Below are 22,187 nucleotides of genomic sequence, written 5' to 3'. Positions count from 1 at the left end.
TGGCATGTTGTCACTGTAGGGCAGCTCTCTCCTGCAGGAAGTTAAAACATGTGTTAACGTTTATTTGAGCCATTTTCCTTTTTAATCTGAAGGCTCATTGATGAATTGTTTTTCCTGTAGAGTCCGTTACGTCGGCACCAGCAGGTGGAGGGAACCGGCCAGGTATGTTCATGCTGAGCAAACTGAACAACGTTTTATCAATATCATCAGTTTACTGCATCAATATTCACCTTCAGATGAGGATCAATGACAGGCAGGAACTCTGATGCTAAAGTGTTTTCAGGCTGCAGCTGGAGTTTCGCCGTCGTCGCTTTGACCTGCTGCCTCGTTTGCTGTTAGGAGAGAAAACAGCGACTGAAACCCAGAGGCTTCGTGTTCAATCAGTCAGACCTTGAAGCTGCGCGTATTTAACAGAGCTCTAACTGAAAACTACAAAGATAAAAAATGTGTTTGTTGTTTCTGAACACTTTTCAACCTTTCTGCTTCACAATAAATAAAAGAAATATTCCAGGAATTTTCCATTTCTGTCACAAAAACATGCATCAAAACTGAGGCAAAGCAACTGAAACTTGATATTCAAAGCAAAAAAACTCAACATTTTAATCCAAAACTTGTTTCATTTTCACTAAAGAGAAAAGGAGGAATAATTAGTGCTGAGTTCAGAGTTTCTCTGATGGATCAAGAAACATGAAATGTTCACATCTTCATCAGCTGCAGGAAAGAAAATCATCTAATGAATCCATTAATCTGTGAAAACTCCAAACATCAGATTCTGTCTTCTGGACTAATTATTAAACTTACTAAATATATTTTCAGTGTTTCACTAATATGAGATTCTCCTGGTTTGATCAGTAAAATGATATAATTTAATCTAATTGGACAATTCCTGCTGCAAAACAATAATTATCATTATGTTAATGATATCTATAAAATTAATAAAATATCTGCATCATTTCTGATACATTAGCATGAGCTGAAATAGAGACTAATTTATAACATTTATCCTCTAGAATATTACATTTGACTGATTTATCACCAAACATAATTTTGTTTGTTTGTGAGGAAGAAGTGCAGCATCTTTCTTTCAGCCAGCTGACTGGCAGTGTGCAGCATTAGCTGCATTAGTTTGTGTCCTATCAATTAGACTAAAATACTATTAAATAAAGTGAATTTCTGTTTGTGTCTGAGGAAACTGGACTGTTCTGTCGGTGCAGAGATGATTATTAGTTATTATTAGTAATAATAATAATGAATGCAGCTAATGCTGCAGCAAGATCGGCTGCAGCAGCAAACACTGAAACATCCAGCATCCGTTTTCCAACACACCTGGAGCTGAGCTGAGGGACTGATGACAAACATCCCTGAATAAAACTCTATTAAACATGTTTAGTTGTTTTTACATATAAAGGTTCCGGTGGGAACTTTTGTATTTGCTGGTTTCTGGTACGCCTGTAAATCTGATGCATGACTGGCATCCACTAACAACAATGATGGAGAACAAAACATTTTTTTATTTTGAATAGGTTCAAAATTTTAATGCAATTTTCTTTTACAGTCCCAAGGCGGAACCTTTGTCTTCTGTCTTTGTTTCTAGTCCAGCCGTAAATCTGATGCGCAGCTGCATCCGCTAACAGAAGCAACGAAGCAGCTTTTCTTGGTTTATTTCTGCTTCTAAGCAATCTGATCAGATGCTGGAAAGCACTGTTATTGTGTTCAAGTTGTGCTAAAAGGAGCTAGCCTATTGGAAGCTATGCTAGCCTAAATTAGCATCTCAATGCTAACATGTTGCTAATGCTAATATTAGCGTCCACATGTCTAAAGAAACTCCATGTGAAAGATCAGAACCTCCTGAAACTCTGGAAAGATGAATTTAACAGATTATAAACTAAATATCTTTATTATTGAGCTCTTGTCTCTATTTATTTAATAATTTATGCTGTTTTAATTAAAAATGTTGCTTTTTTTGAAGATTAAAATGTGATTAATTAATTTCAGACCCTGAAATTTATTTGATTTTTATAAATCCTCATTAGTTTTATAATCTGTGCCTCTTCACCATCTGTCTCTGTTTGGGCTCCATGTCTGAAATATGAGGAAAAAATGATCAATTTCTTTTAAAAACATAAAACCAAAAACAGTTAATCATATATTTAATGAGGCTTTTAACAACATTTGTCAGAAACATTTTAGCTTTAGAGATTTGTTGCTACAGAAGTCAGAAATGAACACAGAACATGTTCAACTGTACAATCCTGAGTGAAGAAACTGGTGTTGCTTCAGGTCCAGTTCTACATCAAGAAGTTTTTAAATATGAAGGTCAAACATTTTCACAACAATTCTCCAGAAAACAAACATCACTTCCAGCCGAGTCGTGAAAAACTGTCCTTCATGTTCAGGAAGCATCAACAGTTCGTGATGATGATGATGATGATATGTCTTCATCATCCGGTCACAGCTTAAACGTCTCTAAATGCTTCACGTCTGTCCCACCAGCAGAAAGCTGCTCATCTAGCCGCTGCAGCTCTACGTCAGGCAGCAGGTCAATGTTTTGGTACTTTATGGAAAGCCATTTAATATTTAGTAATAGTTAAAACTATGCTGTGTTGAGTAAACTATAAGTTCACAAGTTATTCAAATATAAGACTTTATATTCATTATAGGAAGTTATACTGGAACGTTTCCTCCTGTTTTCCTCTCCACTGTCGCCACATGCTTGATTTCCTCAGGTAGAAAAACCATCAGCTGGAATAATAAACTGAACTGTCCTGGATGTTAAATGACCTGATCTGACTGGACTGAACTGATAACGTATTTCTGGTTTTTATTATGCTCCGGCTTCGTTCTCCCGTATTTATCTAATTATTTAAAGATTTAGATTAAAAATGACATTTAAAACCTAAACAGAAGCTGCAGTGATTTCACAGTTACTGTGAGAAAATATTCACCCCTCAACCTGATGCCTGGTTGTTCCTCCTGCTGCTGCAGCACTACTGAGGGTGAACTTTGACCCATCTGCTTTGTTGAATTGATTTAATTCAGACACAGGGTTTTCCAGCAGGAACCAGTCAGGTTGATGATTGATTGATGGTTAATCACGTCAGATTCAGGATTTATCTAGGGGTGTGATTACTTTTCCACATAGCGACGTCCTGGAGAAGAAAACTTCTCTCTGCATTTACTCATCTTCTGCTAACCAGAAGAAACCTGGGAGGGGTAAACATCGTATACGGAGAAACTTTGAGCAGTCTCTTAATTCTTTGCCAATGATGAAGACTTCCTGTGGTCTTCATCATGGTTGCTTTGTCCGCCTGGTCCGAACCGGTCCGGTCCGGTCCGGACCAGGATCATAAGCGCTTCATTTGTCTTCATAGCATCTCCAGAACATTTCTGAACTCTGCTAATACGCTAATTTGCTTAGCACTTTAGTTAAGGTTTAGCATTATCATTGCCACATGGTATCAACATGGTTGAATTTAGCAGTTTAGCATTAGCTTCTGCTAAACTCTGTGTTGATATAGAGCGTTAGTGTTATTATCTAAAAGGGAAATGAGTCTGGAGTGTTATCGGACATGTCAAACCTCCAACAGGACAATCGAAGTTCTCCACAGTCCATGAAGTTGATGTTGCCGTTGTGGACGGAGTCAGAAGAATGACGTTTCCCTTAGCTGCTGCTCATGCTAACCTGACACACACCATGTTTAATGCACATGTGCAGTAAAGCTGTTATGCAAACACTGCAGCAATAAGCCAGTGATAACTTTAGTTAACCCTTTCATGCATAGCGGTCACTACAGTGGACAGCTATCTAAAAGCCATTTTCTTCTGCTTCCTGTGGATTTTTATGTTATAAATGCACACAGACCACTGAAGTGGACACTAATGCATCATAAAATATACCATCAACTACTGGCCATCAGCTGCAAATGCAAGAAATTATTTTTGTTAAATACAATATGGCCGACAGACAAAAAAGCATGAGAACAGACCCGGTCCCTCCTTCTACTGTAGACGACTCTTGCAAGTAAAAAAAATATTGTGACATCAGATAACCCCTAAGGAACAATACTACTGATGTATTTTTCAAATAACAACTTTGTATTTGGACAAAATTACAATTGATCACATAAAAATAAAAAATAAAAAAAAAATTATTTTTACAAAAAAATTTTCCTACCTTTTTTATGCCTTAAGAAAAGAATTTTAAAAAATGGGAAAAAAATTCTGACACAAAGGATCATAATTCATGCATCAGAGGGTTAAAATGATGCTTCACTCACATCAGCATGCTGGATGCTTTAAACTAAAAGTGAAACTGGTAGCAGGACCTGGTTTATGATTAATTTGGCTAATATTCACCTGACCTCTTGGGGGCGCTCACAGAGTATTGTTATTTTATTCAGTGAATTCCTTAATGTGTCATAAAAGCAAAACAAGACTGTGATTTTGTATCAGATATCCCGTCCTCACACAGCAGAACCTAGCGGCCATTTTTAACGAAACACACGGACCCAAACCTCTGGTTTAATGAAGGCCAGTGAGCAGCAACCATAGACCTGAAATAGTTTTGTTTTTTCTTATATTTATGATCATCAACAGTGGGCACACTTATGCTAACCTGCTAATGCACTAATTTGTTGTATAGTGCTTTAGCTTTTTTGCTAACTTTGAAAGTGCTTACTTCCTCCAAATAATTTTTTTCATATAAATTCTACAGGCCTGGTTTACCTGAATAAAGTTTTACATTTGAGTTGAAGTTTTGGTTGTTGGCTCTTCTGAATTTTTCTGGTAGTTAGACACTTATACTCGTGCTCTTATTTTGAAGGCTGCAGCTCAGTTTCCTCTCCTCACATTTTCTTTTTATTTTAAAGAAACTTTATTGAGCAAGAAGGAAGTGTCATTGACACATGATGGGTGTGGTCAGGGTTGAAATTAGTGCTTAGCATTAGCTTCCAACAAATTATCATATTGGTGTAGCGTGTTAGCGTTAGCGAAACTAATGTTTATGGTTAGTGCTTTAGAGTTAGCGCTGCTAACCTTTTAGCTAGCGGTGCCCACCACTAAGGTTTGCTTTTATCAGCGTTAATAAGTTGGGTGTTGCTGTGTGGCATTGTAGGGGTGTGGCCTTAATCGTTGTCATGGTAACGGCGTGGGTTAGAGGTCAGAGGAGGTGAACTGATTGAACGCAGCAGTGCATCAACAATATTCCATAAAACATCCAAACATTTTATCAGACATAAATCAGATCCTCAGTCCAGGTCCGGCTCTGCAACGCCACCTTCTGGACAAACATCTGGATATTAATGCAGAACATTACTATAATGTTCTGGTTCCAGAGGAGTTTGGGTCATGTGACCAGGTAAGGTCTCTGCTGATTGGACAGAACACAGGCAGATTTAAAGTCCCTCCTGCTCAGTCGAGCAGGGAGGATCATGGGAAATATTTCGGCCTCCTCAGCGGGCTGCGCAGGTCGGATCGGGCGGCTCTGGCTGGTCTCTGACTCACCAGGCTCATAAGTTTTCATACAGCAGCATGCCGTTGAAGACGGTGAGCGGCTCCACGGAGTGGGGCAGCCTCCCCCTCACCAGGTCCACGCACACCGTGTCGCCGCGCTGCAGCGGCAGCACCAGGCTGAACACGGCCAGCGAGCCGCTGCTGACCTTTGACTCGGCCACCGGCTTGGCCTCCAGGTCTTCGGGCTGGTACCCCCCCGAGTCCACCCGGGCCACGCTGTAGTTGGACTTGGCCAGAACTGCTTCGATCTTCTCGTTCTTGTGTCCCGTCAGGACGGCGCTGAAGTAGTAGTGTCCGTCCACCGGGGCGGTGAAAACACCTGAGGAGGACGGCTTTATCTGTCAGAGCTCACAGCGGCCGGCTGGACCAGAACCACCAGAACCTGCTCACCTGTCACCGGGTTGTAGAAGTTGCCCTCGTTGACGAAGATCTTGTTAAAGACGACGGTTCCCGGCGTTTCCTTCAGGGCGGTGAGGCCTGCAGAGAACGACAGCCTGGGTCTGTGAGCGTCCACACCTGGAAGACCTGAGGACAAGAAGAGACAGTAAAGCACCGTGGACCGGCTGCGGCCAATCAGAGGCAGCGTGGACCGGCTGTGGCCAATCAGAGGCAGCGTGGACCGGCTGTGGCCAATTGGAGGCCGGCAGGACGTACCTGGTTCACCTTTAGGACCTGAAAAAAAACCCAGGAATATCAGTTGTTAGAGATTTTAATTTCCCACATTGCCTTCTCTCTAGCTCTGCATCGTTGTTTCCCACTGATCATCATCAGACATGAATTATGAGATCAAAATGTAATAATTACCTTCAAAACTTTTGAAATTCACTAACAGTTATATTCTAATGATTTCAAATATTCTGCTAATCTTAAACCTGATCAGATGTAATATTGAGCCCATTAACAGTGGTGAGCATATTTCCAATTAGCTGCTAATAGCAAAGCTTGCATTTTTGCTAACTTTGAAGCTAATTTTATCTTCTTTTCTTTTTTTGTAAACTTTAAGTTGAATAAAGTTCAGCATCTGTGTTGGAGTTTTGGTTTGGACTCTATCTGAAGTTCAATATATGAAATAAAGACGATAAAATCAGGAAATTATGTTTTTCGCTGCAGATGTTTGGAAGAGGGAATAAAATGTTTACTGTAAATAATAAAGTTAATTTATGAAAGTTCTGTATCACTAAAGTCACATTTTTCTATCCCAGATAAAATTGCCTTTCATGTTACAGCAATTTTAAAGTTTTTCCATGAAAAGTTTGCTACATCCTTTCACAATGTTCTTGTATAACATCGATAATCCCAAAATGCAGTGTTGAAGTTAGCGTTTAGCATTAGCTTCTGCTAAACACCATTTTGATGCATCAGTTTAGCGTTTGTGTTCCTAATGTTTATGGTTGGTGGTTAATGTTAGCGCAGCCAGCAGTGTGTTTTAAAGGAAATTGGAAAACAGCTGATTCCTGAAAACTTTTTACCTTAGAAAAATCTCACTGAGATTAAAAATGTTTTCACACCTGGATAAAAACTAAGACTGATGCCAGATTTATTTTAGAGCTGTAGGAATGAAGCTTCTCACCTGGAAATCCTCGGGATCCGGCGTCTCCTTTCAGCCCAGGAGGTCCGGGGGGCCCCCGGGAGCCCGGCAGCCCCATCAGGCCTTTCTCTCCTGGAGGCCCTGGAAGGCCTGAGGGAGGAAGTTTTGATAAATAATAAAAACATTAAAAAACCTGCATTGCCAGCAGAGGAATCAGTAAGATTTTTAGCCGCATGAATCAGATTTTTTTGACAAACAGTTTAATTTTATTTCAGATCATAAATAAAACTAAAAGTTTCTGCAGTTAAAACCTGGGAGTTTGCGGCAAGCAAATTTATCATTTAATAGGAGAGGATGCTAAAAGCAGACTTCAGTCTTCTTAGGAAACAAATCAACATTAATTTGAAAAGAAATTGTTCGTCTCATCCAGGATGAACCATTCAAACATTTCATGTCTCTGCTGTTTCTCCTGGGAGCTGAGCGCTCCTCTCCCGGCTTCCATAGCAACGGCAACGAGATGGAGACAGTAACCGTGGTAACTCAAAGTGCTCACACTGAGCGTCCAGCAGGGGGCAGCAGCTGACTGCAGGAACGATGAGTCACTTTTAAAAAGCAGCTCTAAACTTTTTAAAGTGAGGTTCTGGTCTGGATGAGTTGGACTGGAGGAAACCAGAACCACCTGACCCAGAAAGCAGCAGAAGAAATGAGCTCACCAGTCTGCCCAGTCTGCAGCTCTTTCTGGACCTGGGCCAGGCTGGAGTTCAGGCTCTTCACCCTGCTCTGGACCCGCTCCTGGTTCTTCTGAACAGAGTCCAGGATTCCTCCATGTTGGATGAGGGTCTGATTCAGGTTGGAAACGTGGCTCCACAAACCCGACACGTGGTGATTCAGGCCTGCAGACAGAACCCAGTGACACGTTACAGTCCGACCCGACAGGCTCCAGGATCAGAAAGACCAGCCCCGTAAATCCCAGGACACCAAAACAAACGGCGCTTTAATGAGGGCCGGTTGAATAAACTGCAATTACTAAAATCTCAACGGTCACCAAGCAAACAGCAGGGCCGGTCCAGTGCTGTCTGGGGCCCTGGGCAGAATATGACCAGGGGCCCCGCTTCCTGCTCAGGACGTCAGAGAAACCCGGGAGGGGCCGGGGTTTAATGGGCCCAGCTTAAAAGCAATCAATGGTTGTAAACTCAAATATCAAATAGCACCAGATTGTTGCTATGGTAACCAAACAATATAACTATGAATTATTAAACAATAAACCTGCCAGCTCCTTAAAATCTTAAATTTCAATAAACAATTTAAAGTATTTTCATTTATCTACACTGAAACCATTAAGTCAAATTTAACAGTGTTGTTATTTTGAATAAATAAATGTTAAAACTCCAGATGAGTCTGTGTTAAAATGTTAGCATTCATGGTACCTTAAGCTGCTGCTGAGTTCATTTACGCCTTGGGCCGGCTCTGAATGTGACCAGCATGTGTTTTCACCCAGTAATCAACCAGTGGATCTGAAGTGGGATTTAACAGAAGTGCAAAAAGTTGATAATATTTATTTTAATTGTAAGTTTTTGGTTTGTCGTTAATAAGACTCTATAGTTGTGTTTAAAAGTCATCGACAATGTGCTGCAGTAACGTAACCCAGTAATATTTTACACTGTTAAAACAGAAACTGGGCGGCCCCCTGGTGGACAGTCCTGGCGCTACACTGCAGGGCTCAGCGGGTTTTCTCAGGGAATGGGATTTTAACGCAGCTCAAAATATTCCTGGGATCGGAGAAATCAGGACTTTTCTCCTTAAAGGCACAGACTTCTTCATCAGAGCTTTATGTGAATCTGACCTTCTTTGACCTTGGAGATGGAGTCGGAGACGTCGTCCAGCCTGGCGCAGACTCCCTCCAGCTTGGACAGCCTCTTCTCCAGCCCGTCTCCGGAACGCCGGCAGTCGCCCATCTCCGCCACCAGCATGCTCTCGAGGCGGCGGATGTCCCGGTCCGTCCGGTCCAGCCGCTCCTGGCTCCTCTGGACGTGCTCCGTCACTTCCTGCTGAATCTTGTCCAGCTCAGAGATGATCTTGTCCTTGGTGTTTCCTGCAGGAGGTCAGAGGGAGACGTGAAGCCAATGTGGCGGTGCGTAGGGGTGGCGGCGGCGGCGGGCTCACCCAGGTCGGTGATGACGCTGCCGTGTTTCTGCACGCTGTGCTCCAGGCCCTTCAGCGTGTCGTTGATGGAGCCGAAGGTGAAGATGATGTCGCTGAGCTCGTCCTGCAGCGTCTTCAGCTGGTTGCTGTTGAAGAATCCTCCAATCACGCTGTGGCCATCTAAAGGCTTCTCTGCGTCCAGGTTTGGCCCGAAGCCTCCGCCAGTGGAACCGTCACCTGCTGGGCGAAAACGTTTATTTACATGAGTTTGATGCTCACACCTGACCACTTACATGTTGATCTAAACGCATCAATTTATCTGGGAGGTTTATGAGGTTTATCTGGGAGCTCACTGTCCTCTGAGAAGTTCAGAGACTTTATGCAGAAAACAGTCGCTATATTTCCCCTGGGGGGGGCGCTATGTTCCACATTCATCTCCTGCTTTTGCCTTTTTAATTCCTCCTAAATGACTCAAACCACCAAACAAATATCAGAAAAAGACAAGAGAAGTTGCTTTCAACTAAGGACGTTTCCAAACCAACAGTGGTGGACACCGCTAGCTAAAAAGGTAGCTGTGCTAATCCTAAAGCATAGACATTAGACCGGCTAATGCTAAAGCGATGCCGGTACCAAAGTGGATCTTCTAGCAGCTGCAGAACATTTCCAGAACCAGAGACTAAAGTCTCAGATCAGAGAAACTCATCCAGGCTTTAGTTTCTCTTTAGTGGCTTTGATTCCTGCAGCAGCGTCTTCACAGGTCTGATTGACAACCCAACGGTCCAGAACGCTGCTGTTGGAGTTCTGACTAGAACCAGGAGGATAGAGACACCATCCGGTTCTACACCACCCAGTTCTACAACATCTGGTTCTGGTAGGTTATGAATCACTGAATGGTTTAGCACCACATTAAAGATCTGCTGCTGTTGTTTCAACCTTCCTGACCAATCAGGTTCAGGTTCTGGTTCTGGTTCTGCTCTGCATCCAGAACCGAAACCAGAACCAAACATGGAGAAGCAGCATTCAGCTTCTATGCACCACAGATCTGGAACAAACTTCCAGAAAATTGAAAAACAGCTGACGTTATCTGACCAGAACCAGAACCTGTAGCAGTTTCCCTTAGTGATGAAGAGCCTGATGAAGGTGGGCCTGACCTGTGAAGGAGTCGGGACCGGGACCGGGACCGGGACTGCAGCGCTCCGAGCATCTCCGGACCTCGTCTCGCAGCGAGCGGACCTCATCCTGCAGCGGCGAGCAGACCCAGCTGCAGCCGCCGCCGTCCAAGTCCAGCCGGGTCTGGATGGAACCGACGCGATTCTCCAGGTTCTGCAGCGCCTCCTGCATGGCACTCAGGTCCTGGGACCGATTCCGGAGGTTCTGCAGCTCCGCCTCCACGCGGCTGCACAGCTCACAGTCCTGGCCCAACATCTCCACCTCCATCACGATGCGGTTGAAGTTCTCACCGTTGTCACCGGTCAGCGACTTGATCGCCCGAACGTCATGGCTCAAGTCCAGAACCTGGACAGATCGTTTGGACCGATCGTTTGGACCGATCATCAGCCAATCACAGCTCAGGATTCCATCATCAACACAGAACCAGCACCAGTACGTCAGCAGAGGACCTACAGCTGAAACCATATGTTTACATACCCTGTATGAAAACACACAGGATGATTATTGCTTCACTGTCTGACGTTACATCAGAACCGAATTATCCTGCTTCTACAACGGAGCATCATGACCAGAACCAGGACCAGAACCAGAGGTTTCACTGTTTTTAAATGACGAGAATGAAGTCGTAATGTTATTTGAACAAAGACACAATTTTACCAGAACAAAGTCATAAAATTACAAGAAAAATATATTTTACTGCTAAAAAAAATCTTTGAAAGAGTTATGAGGATCTGACCGGGTCCGCGTGGTTTTACATTTCATTTCAAAGTTCTGCTGCCGATAACAATCTGATGTGTTAGAAGATGAAATATCAACTTATGTGTAATGAGACCAAAGTATAAGTTGTTCAACATTCCTCATTTTATTTTGTAATTTTTCATGAAGGGAATTTAAAATTACTACTTCATTCTCAAAGTATTGTAATTATTAGTTTATTCTCATGTTATTATTATGTTTTTCTTGTAATATTTTGATGTTATTGTCATAATATCTAAGTCTGACCTAAAACTGGAACATTTTTTATGAGAGAGAAAAGGTTTTTCCTAGGAGTGCACCGACTGCAGTTTTCTGGCCGATTGGCGATTACCGATCTTTTAAAAAGCCTAATTTATCAATTCTGTGGATAAGATAGGCTTCATATGTAAGAATCAGCCAATCACCGATCTCCCAATATTAAAGAAATCGGCGGGCCGATAAATCGGTGCACCCCTGGGTTTTCCTACAAGCTGAGAAGTTTTCCCTGGAACTGAAGTCAGTAGGAAACGTTTTGTGTGTTTTCATCGGATTTGGTCTCAGCTGCAGTTCTCCTCATGTCGGTAAATCAAACCGCGTTTTGGAAAAGGTGGAGCGCTGAACTCACCCGGTCATGCAGGGAGTCTCCAGACACCGACAGGTCCTTCAGTCGAGTGTTGAAGTGTCGAATCTGACCCTCATTGGCCACAACTCTCCACTCCAGAGATTTCTTGGTCGTGTTTTCTCTCCCGCCAGATAAACCTCCACCTGTTCCTCCACCTGATCCAGCGCTTCCTGCTCCACCTCCATGTGATCCATTGATACCTTCCCCAGTGTCTCCGCCTCTTTCTTCTCCTTCACCTCCACCTGTTCCAGAAGCCCCTCCCCCACCTGTGCAGTGGCACTCCTCCATCCTCCTCCTCGTCTCGGCCGTTTGGTTCTCCAGCGCTGACATTCTCCTGTCCTGCTCCAGCAGGTTGCTCTGCAGCTGTTCCACCTCCAGCTCCACGTCTTCGATCCTGAAGGTGCGGTCGTCGAAGCGGTGTGAGAACGCCGTCCGCAGGTCGTCCAGCTCTCTCTGGACAAACTCCCTCAGGTCGGCCTCCAGGTGAGAGCAGACCTGCAGAACACTGCTGTTGATGCGGAGTTCCAAGTCCTTCAGGAGATTCAACCGAACATCGGTCAAACCATCGCCTCCTCCACTAGCCCTACCTCCTCCACTAACTCCTCCCCCTCCAATTGCCCCGCCTGTAGCTCCTCCCCCTGCAGTAGCTTCTTCTCCTCCACTGGCTCCTCCCCCTCCCTGGGACTCTCCTCCGTCGCTGCCGGGCCTCAGGCGGTCCAGCAGGACGTTGAAGTTCTCTGAGACTGAGCTGATCTTGTTTTCGGCGTCGGTTATGCGGTTTTGCAGGTCGTTGATGGTGGTGCAGCATCTCTGGGAATGCTGCAGCTCCAGTCGAAGCTTTTCGGCGTCCTGTCGGTGGCGAACGTCGGCGTCATTCAGCTGCTTCTCCAGAGCGCGGATTCTCTCCTGGTCCTGTTGCTGCTGGCGCCGCAGGTCCTCCACGCCGGCCTGAGAGCGACAGAGCACACTGTGAGCTTCCCGAAGGCCCAGACGCCAGGCGGAGCCAAACGTGGAGGATTTACCTGACAGGAGGAGCAGGACAGCAGCACTCTGCGCTCCAGCTCCTTCAGGATGCTCTCCTTCAGGGAGCTCAGCTGCTCTCTGCTCAGTCCTCCAGGGGAAACGTCTCCATCCAGATCGTTGCCCTTCCCGTTCACCAGGTGGTTGTTAATGGTCACCAGAGTTTTATCATGAGCCTGATGGGACACAAGCAAGTGCAGTTATCATCCAACCCACCATCCATCAAACCAACCATTGAACTAATCATCCAACCACCCATCCAACCAACCACCCAACCATTGAACCAACCAACAATCCAACCAACCATCCATTGATTCTGAGCAAATGGCAGGTAAGCAACAAATGAATGAATTAGGCTAACAGAAGAGTACAACACATAGACAAACAGGGTTTTAATTAAATAAACACAAAAATTCACATATACAAATCATTTTCATTCTGCTCGTGACACACAGCTTATATGACGATTTAGCCTTAGAGTCCAGTAAATATGCTAGTGAAAGCACTTTAGAATTAGCTACATGTTGGTGTAGCGTTTTAGCATTAGCAGAACTAATGTTTTTCATTAGCGCTTTATGGGTAGCGTAGCTAATGTTTTAATTAGCGGTGCCCACCCCTGAATAAATCCGTTATTCTGTGAAAACAGTTTTAATTGCTGAGCTTTTTATTTGTCTCGTTTCTTCTATGTCATGTTTCTTAGGAATGCAAGTTGTATAAATATTTTTATATGGTCCAGCTACAGACCCAAATTGAATCTCTAGAGAAAGTCAATAATTAGGTCAATTGAAATTTACTAATTTGGGACTTATTTCTTGAGGTTAAATAAATCATCAGTATAATAAAGGGACTTGAGAGAATATCTGAAGTGAGATTTTAACTTCCGTTAGGGTGATGGTAAGAAGACCTTCCAATCCTCCAAGACTAGGAGCTCTAAAGACTAATCTTCCAGATCACAGTGGAAACATGGAGACGGCAGAGGGACCCTGCTGCTGTGCACCTTGGTTCGGTTGTCCAGCTGGTCCAGTTTGGTCTGAATGCTGTGGATCGTCTCTTTGATTTCAGGCGGCGCAGCGTCTGCCGGGTTTTTTCCGGGTCTGACAGGTTCGTGGTGGAGGTGTTCATTCATGGTGGACTGGAAATCCTGAAGCTTCTCTGTCAGCCTCTGGATCTTTTCCTCCAACTTTCTGATTTCCTCCCGGTCCTGTAGTCCTGGAAAGAAAGGAACGGCCCCAGGTTTCAGGTTTCATGTTCAGACATCAACAGGAGAAATCAAACAGCATCAACTGGAACGAAATGAAAGAGATATGATGTCTGAGGTTTCCTGTGAGCTTCCTGTTAGTAAAATAACTTAGTCAAAAATTAACTACAATAATTTGTTACTTAGCAGTTTATAAGAGAGAAATAAGGGTTATCTTTTCATTAATTTATAAATGTCACAATGTCAAACTAAATATTTAAATATTTTGTTTGCAGACAAAATATTTTGCTTCAAACTTCAAATGTAGTTAACAAGCTAAATATTAAACTTATAGCCAAATATTTATTTGTAAACTAAATATTTAGCTTCCTACTATGATCCCTAGCTTCCTTATTAAATACCTGCCCCGCCTCTTAGGAAGCTAAATATTTGAATTGCAGCTAAATATTTTAACTAACAATGTTTAGCTTGTTTGCTAATAATTTAGAAAGACAAATATTACATCGAAGCTAAATATTTAGGTTGCTTCAATATTTAGCTTGCTAACTAAACATTTTATTTGAAACTGTGACATTTATAAATGACTAAACAGCCATAACCTATTTGTCTTCCTCTTATAAACGGCTATTTAGCCCAAATTATTGCTGTTAAAAGGATCCAGGATTATTTAACATGTTGACCTAAATATGTTGTTAATTTTTCTATTACCTAAAAAAATGCTGTTTTTGATACGCCAGAACTCAAAATTACTTCAAAAATGCACATCTTTTGTTGCATTTGTCACCCATGGAGGTCGCCATTTTTTCACCGATGGGTTGATGACGTCATCAGGTCCAATCTGTACTGGAGTCTACAGAGTAAACACAGGAAGGCTAACTTTACCCCAGTAGTTGTTGATCATATTGCGTTTGACTGGTGTAATTTTAGATAACGCCACACTGTGTTACTATTGGCTGTGATAAAAAAATAAAAATCTGAGGCGAATCTGGATAATTTCCCACATGAAAGAAAGGAGAGCGCAGTGCGAGAGCCGGAGTGGAACAACAACGAAGGACCTGATCTGGACCCTGGACATTTCTCCACAGCACTTTGAGCCATTTATACCAGCAGAACCAATGAAGGCTCTAACAGGTGATCGTTACCTTAACTAGCTAAAAATTAATGCTAACGGAGCTATTACTGCTTAAAATGCTAACGGAGCCATTACTGCTGGAAATGCTAATGGAGCTATTACTGCTGGAAATGCTAATGGAGCTAGATCACCCAAGTCCACCTGACTGCAGCAAACAGGAAGGGGCGGGACGGACCACTGTCAGTCTCACACCTTATTTGGAAATGGGATCATTGCACTCCGGAAGTGAAGGGGGCGCTATTTCCTATATTATCCGTGGCCTCTCTTTTTGATTTTCTTTTGAAATCAGTGACATATCTTCACCTTTAGGAAGGATTTTCACTCTCAGCATGTATTTGAACTTCTCTCTTTTATTTACTTCAGTGCAGCTCAGTTTTTAACAAATTCTGTAGCTTTCTGTGAACTTCTATATCTGCACCTTAGTTGCATCTTTCCTGATACTGCCTCTAGTGGCGTGGGGGTGGTAACACAACTAATATAATTACATTACTAAATCAGAATACCACAAAGTCTTTATTATTTATTATTAATTCTGGCATTACAGGAACCGTAAAATATAAATTCCCTCACTTTTGTGAACATACCTTTTCATTTTCTTAAGGAAGTAGAGCTACTTAAATGAGATAAACAAGACCTGAAAGTGATTTCAGTTTCACTCGATGGCCAACCTGTTGAAACTGAGGCAAATTTTAAATTCCTTGTGTCCTTTCTGGACAGTCAGCTCAACTTTGCTGAAAACACTATATCTTTAAGAACTGTTCCCGGAGACTCTATCTTTTAAGAAGACCCAGTGATCTTTGGGTTTCCCAACCTGAGGTTGTGTATAACCTCTAGTTAGGTAGAAGTTGTTGAGTTAAAATGTTAAAATGTAACATCCTAACTTGAATTTTAACTCAACTCAAGTTAAAACAACATCTTAATTCAAGTTTTAACTTTTCATCTCCTCAGCTGGTTTGGTCAGATGAGCTGCAGAATAACAGACAATCTTTTAAGAAAACTTTCAATCCCAGGTATAACAGCAAGTAAATAGTGGTGAAACCAAAAACAACTCTGTCTCAACTGTTTGCTGAAAGAACATGAAAGACGGCAAGAAATATTTCAGCAGAGAGCCTCCATCCTCTTTATTCATCAGTTTGAACCTCTGAGCTCATGAAGGCGTTACTCTGGGAACTAAGAACATCTATTAGAAGTCATTTATTGACAGTGCAATAATTATTCTTAACCAAACTAAATGACAACATTTACCTATACCTATGCTAAGTATTTTGCTCTATTCAAAATGGTTGATTTTGTGATTCTATGAATATGATTTGTCGTTTTAGAGTTGAAGGAAGCTGACCACTTTGATAGACTAAATAGTTTCATCTTATTTTTCCTATATATAAAACTATATATATAACTATATATATAACCATATATATATATGTATATATACATATATATATACAGTACGTATATATATACTGTATATATATAAAACTCTATCAACAAAAAGTCTCTCAGAATAATATACATCGCACCATAAAAACAAAAATGTGAATTTTTGGTTGTATCTGTTTAACAACCCTGGTTGTAACGACCTGGGTTGTTCTTCTTCTGTGAACCTAATTCATTTGTTTGTTATTGACTTTTGCTCAATTAAATTTCTTATGTATACATTGCAAATTGTATTTTTATTACAGTTGATCATGTTGTTTTTATGTCTCCTTATTTCTTTTGTTCCTCCTATAATTGATGGAGATAGATATATATTATTTATAATGTATAAAAGTATTGTTTATGTCATTTAATTAGCTCTACAACCTTAAGAAAATTAAAAAATATGGTGTTTTATAAAACATTTATCTATTAAGGTGCCAGTAATGCCGAAATTAAGAGTAAATAATAAAGACGTTGTGGTATTCTGACTTAGTAATATAATTAGATTAGTTGTGTTACCACCCCCACACCACTAGAGGCAGTATCAGCCCCAAAAAGATGTGACTAAGGAGCAGATTTAGAAGTATACAGAAAGCTACAGAATTTGTTAAAAACTGAGCTGCGCTGAAGTAAATAAAAGAGAGAAGTTCAAATACATGCTGAGAGTGAAGATCCTTCCCAAAGGTGAAGATATATCAGAGATTTTAAAAGAAAATTAAAATGGGAGACCCTGGATAATAAAGGAAATAGCGCCCCCTTCACTTCCGGAGTGCAATGATCCCGTTACCAAATAAGGTCTGAGACTGACAGTGGTCCATCCTGCCCCTTCCTGTTTGCTGCAGCCAGGTTCTTCTCAGATCACCGGTACTGAATGTGAAACCACCACCAGTAACAGCTGTTGCCTAACTGGACTCAGAGCTACAGAAGTACTTACTGGATCATGCAGTGACCAGAGGTGAGTCTCATTCATTGTTTCATTATGAACCTGAAGGCAGCAGCAGCTGCTATGGCCAACTCTTCCTCTCCCTCTGTTTGCTCCTCCTCCTCATCACCTCTTATTTCTACGTTCTGATCGTTTCAATGCGCTCCGGTTCAAATTAAAAGGCTTAATAACATTACTTATCACTGTTGCAGCTGGAGGAGCCAGGCAGTTGGACCATTACAGGTCATTTACCCAGAATGCATTGCAGCGTTAACAACATGGCAACATTCCTGTGACAATATTTTATTACAATTTATAAAAACTAAATAACCTACAGTATTATTACTGTATTGCTTTTACATCTAAGATAAATATTTCCCAAATAAGGTCTATTTTTGTAACTAATCGTAGATCCCTTTAATGTTTGACTCTGTAACTTTACAAACAGCCCCCATCATTTTCACCTCTTAAATGTTAGTTTAAGTGACATGTAATCAAAGTCTTTTAGATTAAAAACAAATTACTTGTTTTAATATTTAGGGACTTAGCAGTAATATTTATTATTTGTGTAGACTCAATAAAAACATTGCCACCTAGTGGCAAAGATCAGACTCTTTGTTACCTCCATTTTGTCTGGTTCCAGAACCACTTCCTGTCCACGCTCCGTTGGACGTGTGACTTCCTGCTCTGCCAGTCGGACCGACGCTGCAGTCCTCTCCGCTGTAACCATGGCAACACTTCCACTCCATCTCCGTCACGGTTTTGTAGGCCACTTTGTAGCGGGGCCTCATGTAGGTCCGGTAGCTGCGGAGACACCAAACATGGAGGCTCAGTGCACCGGTTCCAAGAGGGCCGGGTCAGAAATGGGTCAGAGGTCACTCACACCACAACCCGGCTGCACTGGGCACTGCCCCAGCTGCACGGGTGGTAGTCGGGCTTCACGTAGGTCTCCACGCCGTCCTCCACCACGCAACTCACCGTCTTCGTGAGGACGAACGCGCACCAGTTCCTTCAAGACAGACACACAGTTAAAGAGCGGGTTCTTATTCTGATCCAGTTCTGGGACACACAGTGAAGGGTTCTGGTTCTGGAACATCACAGTTTATGGTTCAGTTTTAGCTCTGGCAGTACAACAGGAGAAACAAAACATCCAGGAAAAAAGAAGAAATCATTCAGGTCCAAATCCAGCCGCCTGCAGCATCCAACCAGTCCAAAACATCAAACTAGTTCCTGACTGTTGAGGCTCTCTAAGGTCTGGAGAAGAAGACTTGTTGTTCCTGAGAGAGCTTAATGTCACATGAAGCTCTGTGGTGAGGTCAGCAGGTCATGATGAATGTGTCTCTGTGTTGACATGTTTTTGTCGAGAAAGACAGATACATCTCAACAGCCTCTGTTTCCATAGAGACCAGGAGGCTGGAGGACGGTGCTGGGCCAGTGGTGGAGATGTTCAATTCTCCATACTGAACCAGTTTTCTGAAACTACAGCACAGCATGGGACCTGATGAACAGAAGCTCAGAATAAAACAAACTGAACAGAAAATGTATGCGGCACTAGCAGAGAGCAAGAATTTCAGTTTCATGACTGTTGAGTTTTTAATAAGGGTGTTTTTTTAAATCGCCCTTATTAAAGCGGTGTTTGTTTTGGTTGCCTTGGCTTTATGGGATGAGTCTTTTGGATTTCTGTAGATGTACATCTCTTCAGAGGTAGAGAAAGCATTTCATATGCCACAGTGGGAGGCGAAAAACAACTGTGTGCGGCGTGAGTGCAAGGCGAGCATGACAGCTTCTCCACAGCCTCAACCTCTGTCTGAATAACACACCGTCCCCTAACGCAGCATCCAACTAACGCACCGTCCGCCTAACGCACCGTCCCCCTAACGAACCGTCCCACTAAAGCACCGTCCCACTAACTCACCGTCCCACTAAAGCACCGTCCCACTAACGCACCGTACCCGTAACTCACCGTCCCACTAACACTCTGTCCCACTAACGCAGCATCCCACTAACACACCGTCCCACTAACGTCGGCTCACACTAATCGGGTCTCAGGTCTGCAGACGGTTCTGCCTGTTGCCTGTTGACAGTTTCTCTGGAGGTCCCAGACTAAAGGCCCATTTCACTATTTCACTGATTTATTTCACATCTTAGTACTCTGCAGAATTTCTTCTGAGTTTGAAACGGTTTGATCTGGCTGGAGCAGATGCGGATTCATGAGCTGCTCACACTGACAACATGGGGACTATTTGTCCCCGGGTTGATAAATTCCTGAAATATGTGAGCAGCTGCTCATCTTCATCAGCTTCATCAGCGCTGTCTGGGCTGGCGATTCGGTTCAGGTGCAGGTACCAGCACATTGGGTCAGACGGGTCAGACTAAAATCTCTCAACAGAATCAGGTTATTTTCAGTCAGTTTAATTTCAGTTCACATTTGGTTCAGTTCAGTTCAGTTTCAGTTCACATTCGGGTCTCGATGAATTAAATTGAATCATTTTTTTTATATTTTACAAACTAAATATCCAATTTGGCTCCAGAGGAATGACTGACCCGACCCAACCCTATTTTACCAGAACCTGAACCAGGAAAAGTAAACTCTGCTATCCAGAGGAAGTTCTGGACTTGATTTGCATTCAGAATCGGCTGCCCAGTTCGGCTCTCTGTCCACCAGAGCCATGTTGGTCCAGCAGAACATTTTGGTTCTGTACGGGTTCTGAGATCTGGATAAACCTCTCCATGTTTGCTTTCAGTGTTTATGTAGAGAAAGCAGTGTAAGCGGTTCCGACCCAGTCCCAGCAGAACCATGGGGTAATGTTTCAGGAATGAGTGACATCAGAACCCGAACCCAACCCAAACGACATCATTGCTCCGGATCAGAATCGTCACACCGAAGGAAGAACCTCCTGGTTCTCTGACCCAGCAGAAAGTCTGACTCTCAGCCAGAACTCGGACCTGCAGCCCGTTTGTCAAAACCGCCTCAGCAGACGGAACCAGAACCAGATTACAACCAGCAGCCCTCCTTCAGTTTCACCCACCATCAGAAAGGTTTTGGTTCTGGTTCTGGAGGGTATTAAACTCAAATCAACAGATTTCTACACACACGTGCACGCGCTCAGTGACGTCATCACCCCTGCTTCACCTCCTCATCTTCATCATCATCGCCGTTTCCGTGCACGTGTCATCTTACCTGTGTCTGCTGGCTGCGCGGGCTCCGTGCGCGTGCGCGTCGGCGTACAGGCTGTAGGAGGCGCGCATCGGGAACGTGCTGCTGGCGTGCTCGCAAATCCAGAGCACGAGCAAAAGCAACGGGAGCGCGCCCATCCCGATCAATACGATCAATGAGGCTATCGATCCCTGATCAGCACGTGATCAACTGCTTAGATGGCGGGAATATCCGTCATCTCCATGGAGACGGCAGAAAAAGTTCCGAGAAGTCAGTCCTACCGATTCATGATCCGGTTCTGATCCAAACAGAGTTCAGATTCACAGCGGAAAACCGCACCGCGCTGATCCCAGTCGGACCCACTCCTATCCCGCCTTTGACCCGCTTTGGCCCGGTTCGGTGAGCTGCCGAGGGTCCATCAGAATCTGAGAAACAAAAGAGAGGAAAAAGTTGCGACAGACTGAACCGAGACCAGCTGCTCCTCCTCTTCATCACTGACCCCGCCCACGCCGGAGGAGAAACCGGAGCCAGTCGGCTGCAGCCACACCTGGACCGGGTCGAGTCCGAGGAGGTTCGTCTCTGTTCGGGTCATGCATCCGGCTGCTTCCTGTTTTCAGTGTTATCATTCATTTATTAATTAACACACAAAATAAAAAAACTAAGTTTCCTCAGGATGACATTTAACTCCCAACCGGGTTCTGACCCAACCAGGTTCTGACCCGAGTCAGTTCTGACCCAACCGGGTTCTGACCCGAGTCAGTTCTGACCCAACCGGGTTCTGACCCTAGCCCAGGTTTAATTCCAATTAAAAAATAATGTATTAATGTCAAAGTGAAATTAAATGTTTTGGCTCAGTTATTGTAGATGCTGATGGCAGGAAAGCTCTCCTGTAGCAGTCTGTGCTACAGTGAATCTGAAGAAGCCTCTGACTGAAGACGCTCTGCCTTCCCAAGAGTTGGCCATAAGAGGCTCCACAGTCTGAACCAGAACCGAACCAGAAACAGCCTTTTTAGGTCCCTGGTTCTGATGAGATCACGCCCACTGCCAGAACAGTTCGGTTCTGACTGGAATTTTCTCTGTCAAACAGCAGAACCAGGTCCAGAACCAGAGAATGGGGGCTGTTCTTTAGTCAGATGGAGTTCGGATCGGGTTCTGTTGCAGGTCCAATTGGGTTCAGCCTGATCCACCAGTACTGTCTGACTGGACCAGAAGTTACCCATAATGCATCTGTTCCACCTGTAGGATCAGAACTGAGAGTCAGCGGGTCTGAACCAGAACCTTAAGGTTCTGTCTGTTGATCTAACATCAGAACCCAGCAGCATGGGTTCAGAACCAGAGAGGAGATCTGCAGAACCATCACTGATCAGAACCAACCCGTTTCTGCTTCAGGCCATCTGACCTCCTGACCCCACAGGCTCCGCCCCCTCACCTGGACGGCCTGCAGGCAAACTGGACCTGGTTCTGCTGCAGCCAGGAGGTTCTCTGGTTTCCGGGTCAAAGGTCGCAGCAGAGGGAATGCTGCGAATGATGCTTCAACAGAAACCACAGAAGAAGAGAGTTCTGGGCCCGACCAGAACCAGAAACCCAGAACCTGACTTCTTCCTCAGGGGAAGAGGAAGTGGGTCTGCAGC

The 22,187-nt window shown here is 43.5% G+C and overlaps 1 protein-coding gene across 3 annotated transcripts; it reads right to left on the bottom strand.

Moving 5' to 3' along the window:
• Positions 1-4,335: 4,335 nt before the first annotated feature.
• On the bottom strand, positions 4,336-21,052 carry emilin1b (elastin microfibril interfacer 1b). 3 transcript variants are annotated; one of them, XM_032561662.1, is made up of 14 exons: positions 20,581-21,052; positions 18,283-18,408; positions 18,022-18,203; positions 13,726-13,937; positions 12,731-12,904; positions 11,712-12,656; positions 10,333-10,696; positions 9,203-9,421; positions 8,883-9,131; positions 7,753-7,932; positions 7,082-7,189; positions 6,166-6,183; positions 5,902-6,036; positions 4,336-5,830 (listed from the first exon to the last, which is right to left on the bottom strand). In XM_032561662.1, exons 1-14 carry the CDS (start codon positions 20,712-20,714, stop codon positions 5,508-5,510), a joined length of 3,369 nt encoding a protein of 1,122 aa, XP_032417553.1. In that variant the 5' UTR covers positions 20,715-21,052; the 3' UTR covers positions 4,336-5,507. The 3 variants fall into 3 exon arrangements, with proteins under 3 accessions (XP_032417553.1, XP_032417554.1, XP_032417555.1); XM_032561663.1 differs by having other exon boundaries at positions 9,203-9,418; XM_032561664.1 differs by lacking the exons at positions 18,022-18,203; positions 18,283-18,408; positions 20,581-21,052 and adding an exon at positions 14,677-14,753.
• Positions 21,053-22,187: the final 1,135 nt, after the last annotated feature.

The sequence above is a fragment of the Xiphophorus hellerii genome, chromosome 4 (genome assembly GCF_003331165.1).
Source record: "Xiphophorus hellerii strain 12219 chromosome 4, Xiphophorus_hellerii-4.1, whole genome shotgun sequence".
NCBI classification, from domain to species: domain Eukaryota; kingdom Metazoa; phylum Chordata; class Actinopteri; order Cyprinodontiformes; family Poeciliidae; genus Xiphophorus; species Xiphophorus hellerii.
The sequence above is the reverse complement of the archived record's forward strand: the minus strand, read 5'-3'. Positions and strand labels throughout refer to the sequence as shown.

What these genes read in the sequence shown, in the direction of transcription:
- emilin1b (XM_032561662.1), bottom strand. Translation starts at nt 20,714, where the DNA reads ATGGGCGCGCTCCCGTTGCTTTTGCTCGTGCTCTGGATTTGCGAGCAC. An exon ending in CAGCGTCATCACCGACCTGG is followed by an intron (nt 9,132 to 9,202) that starts GTGAGCCCGCCG and finishes GACCTCCTGCAG; the next exon opens with GAAACACCAAGGACAAGATC. An exon ending in CATCTCCAAGGTCAAAGAAG is followed by an intron (nt 7,933 to 8,882) that starts GTCAGATTCACA and finishes TTCTGTCTGCAG; the next exon opens with GCCTGAATCACCACGTGTCG.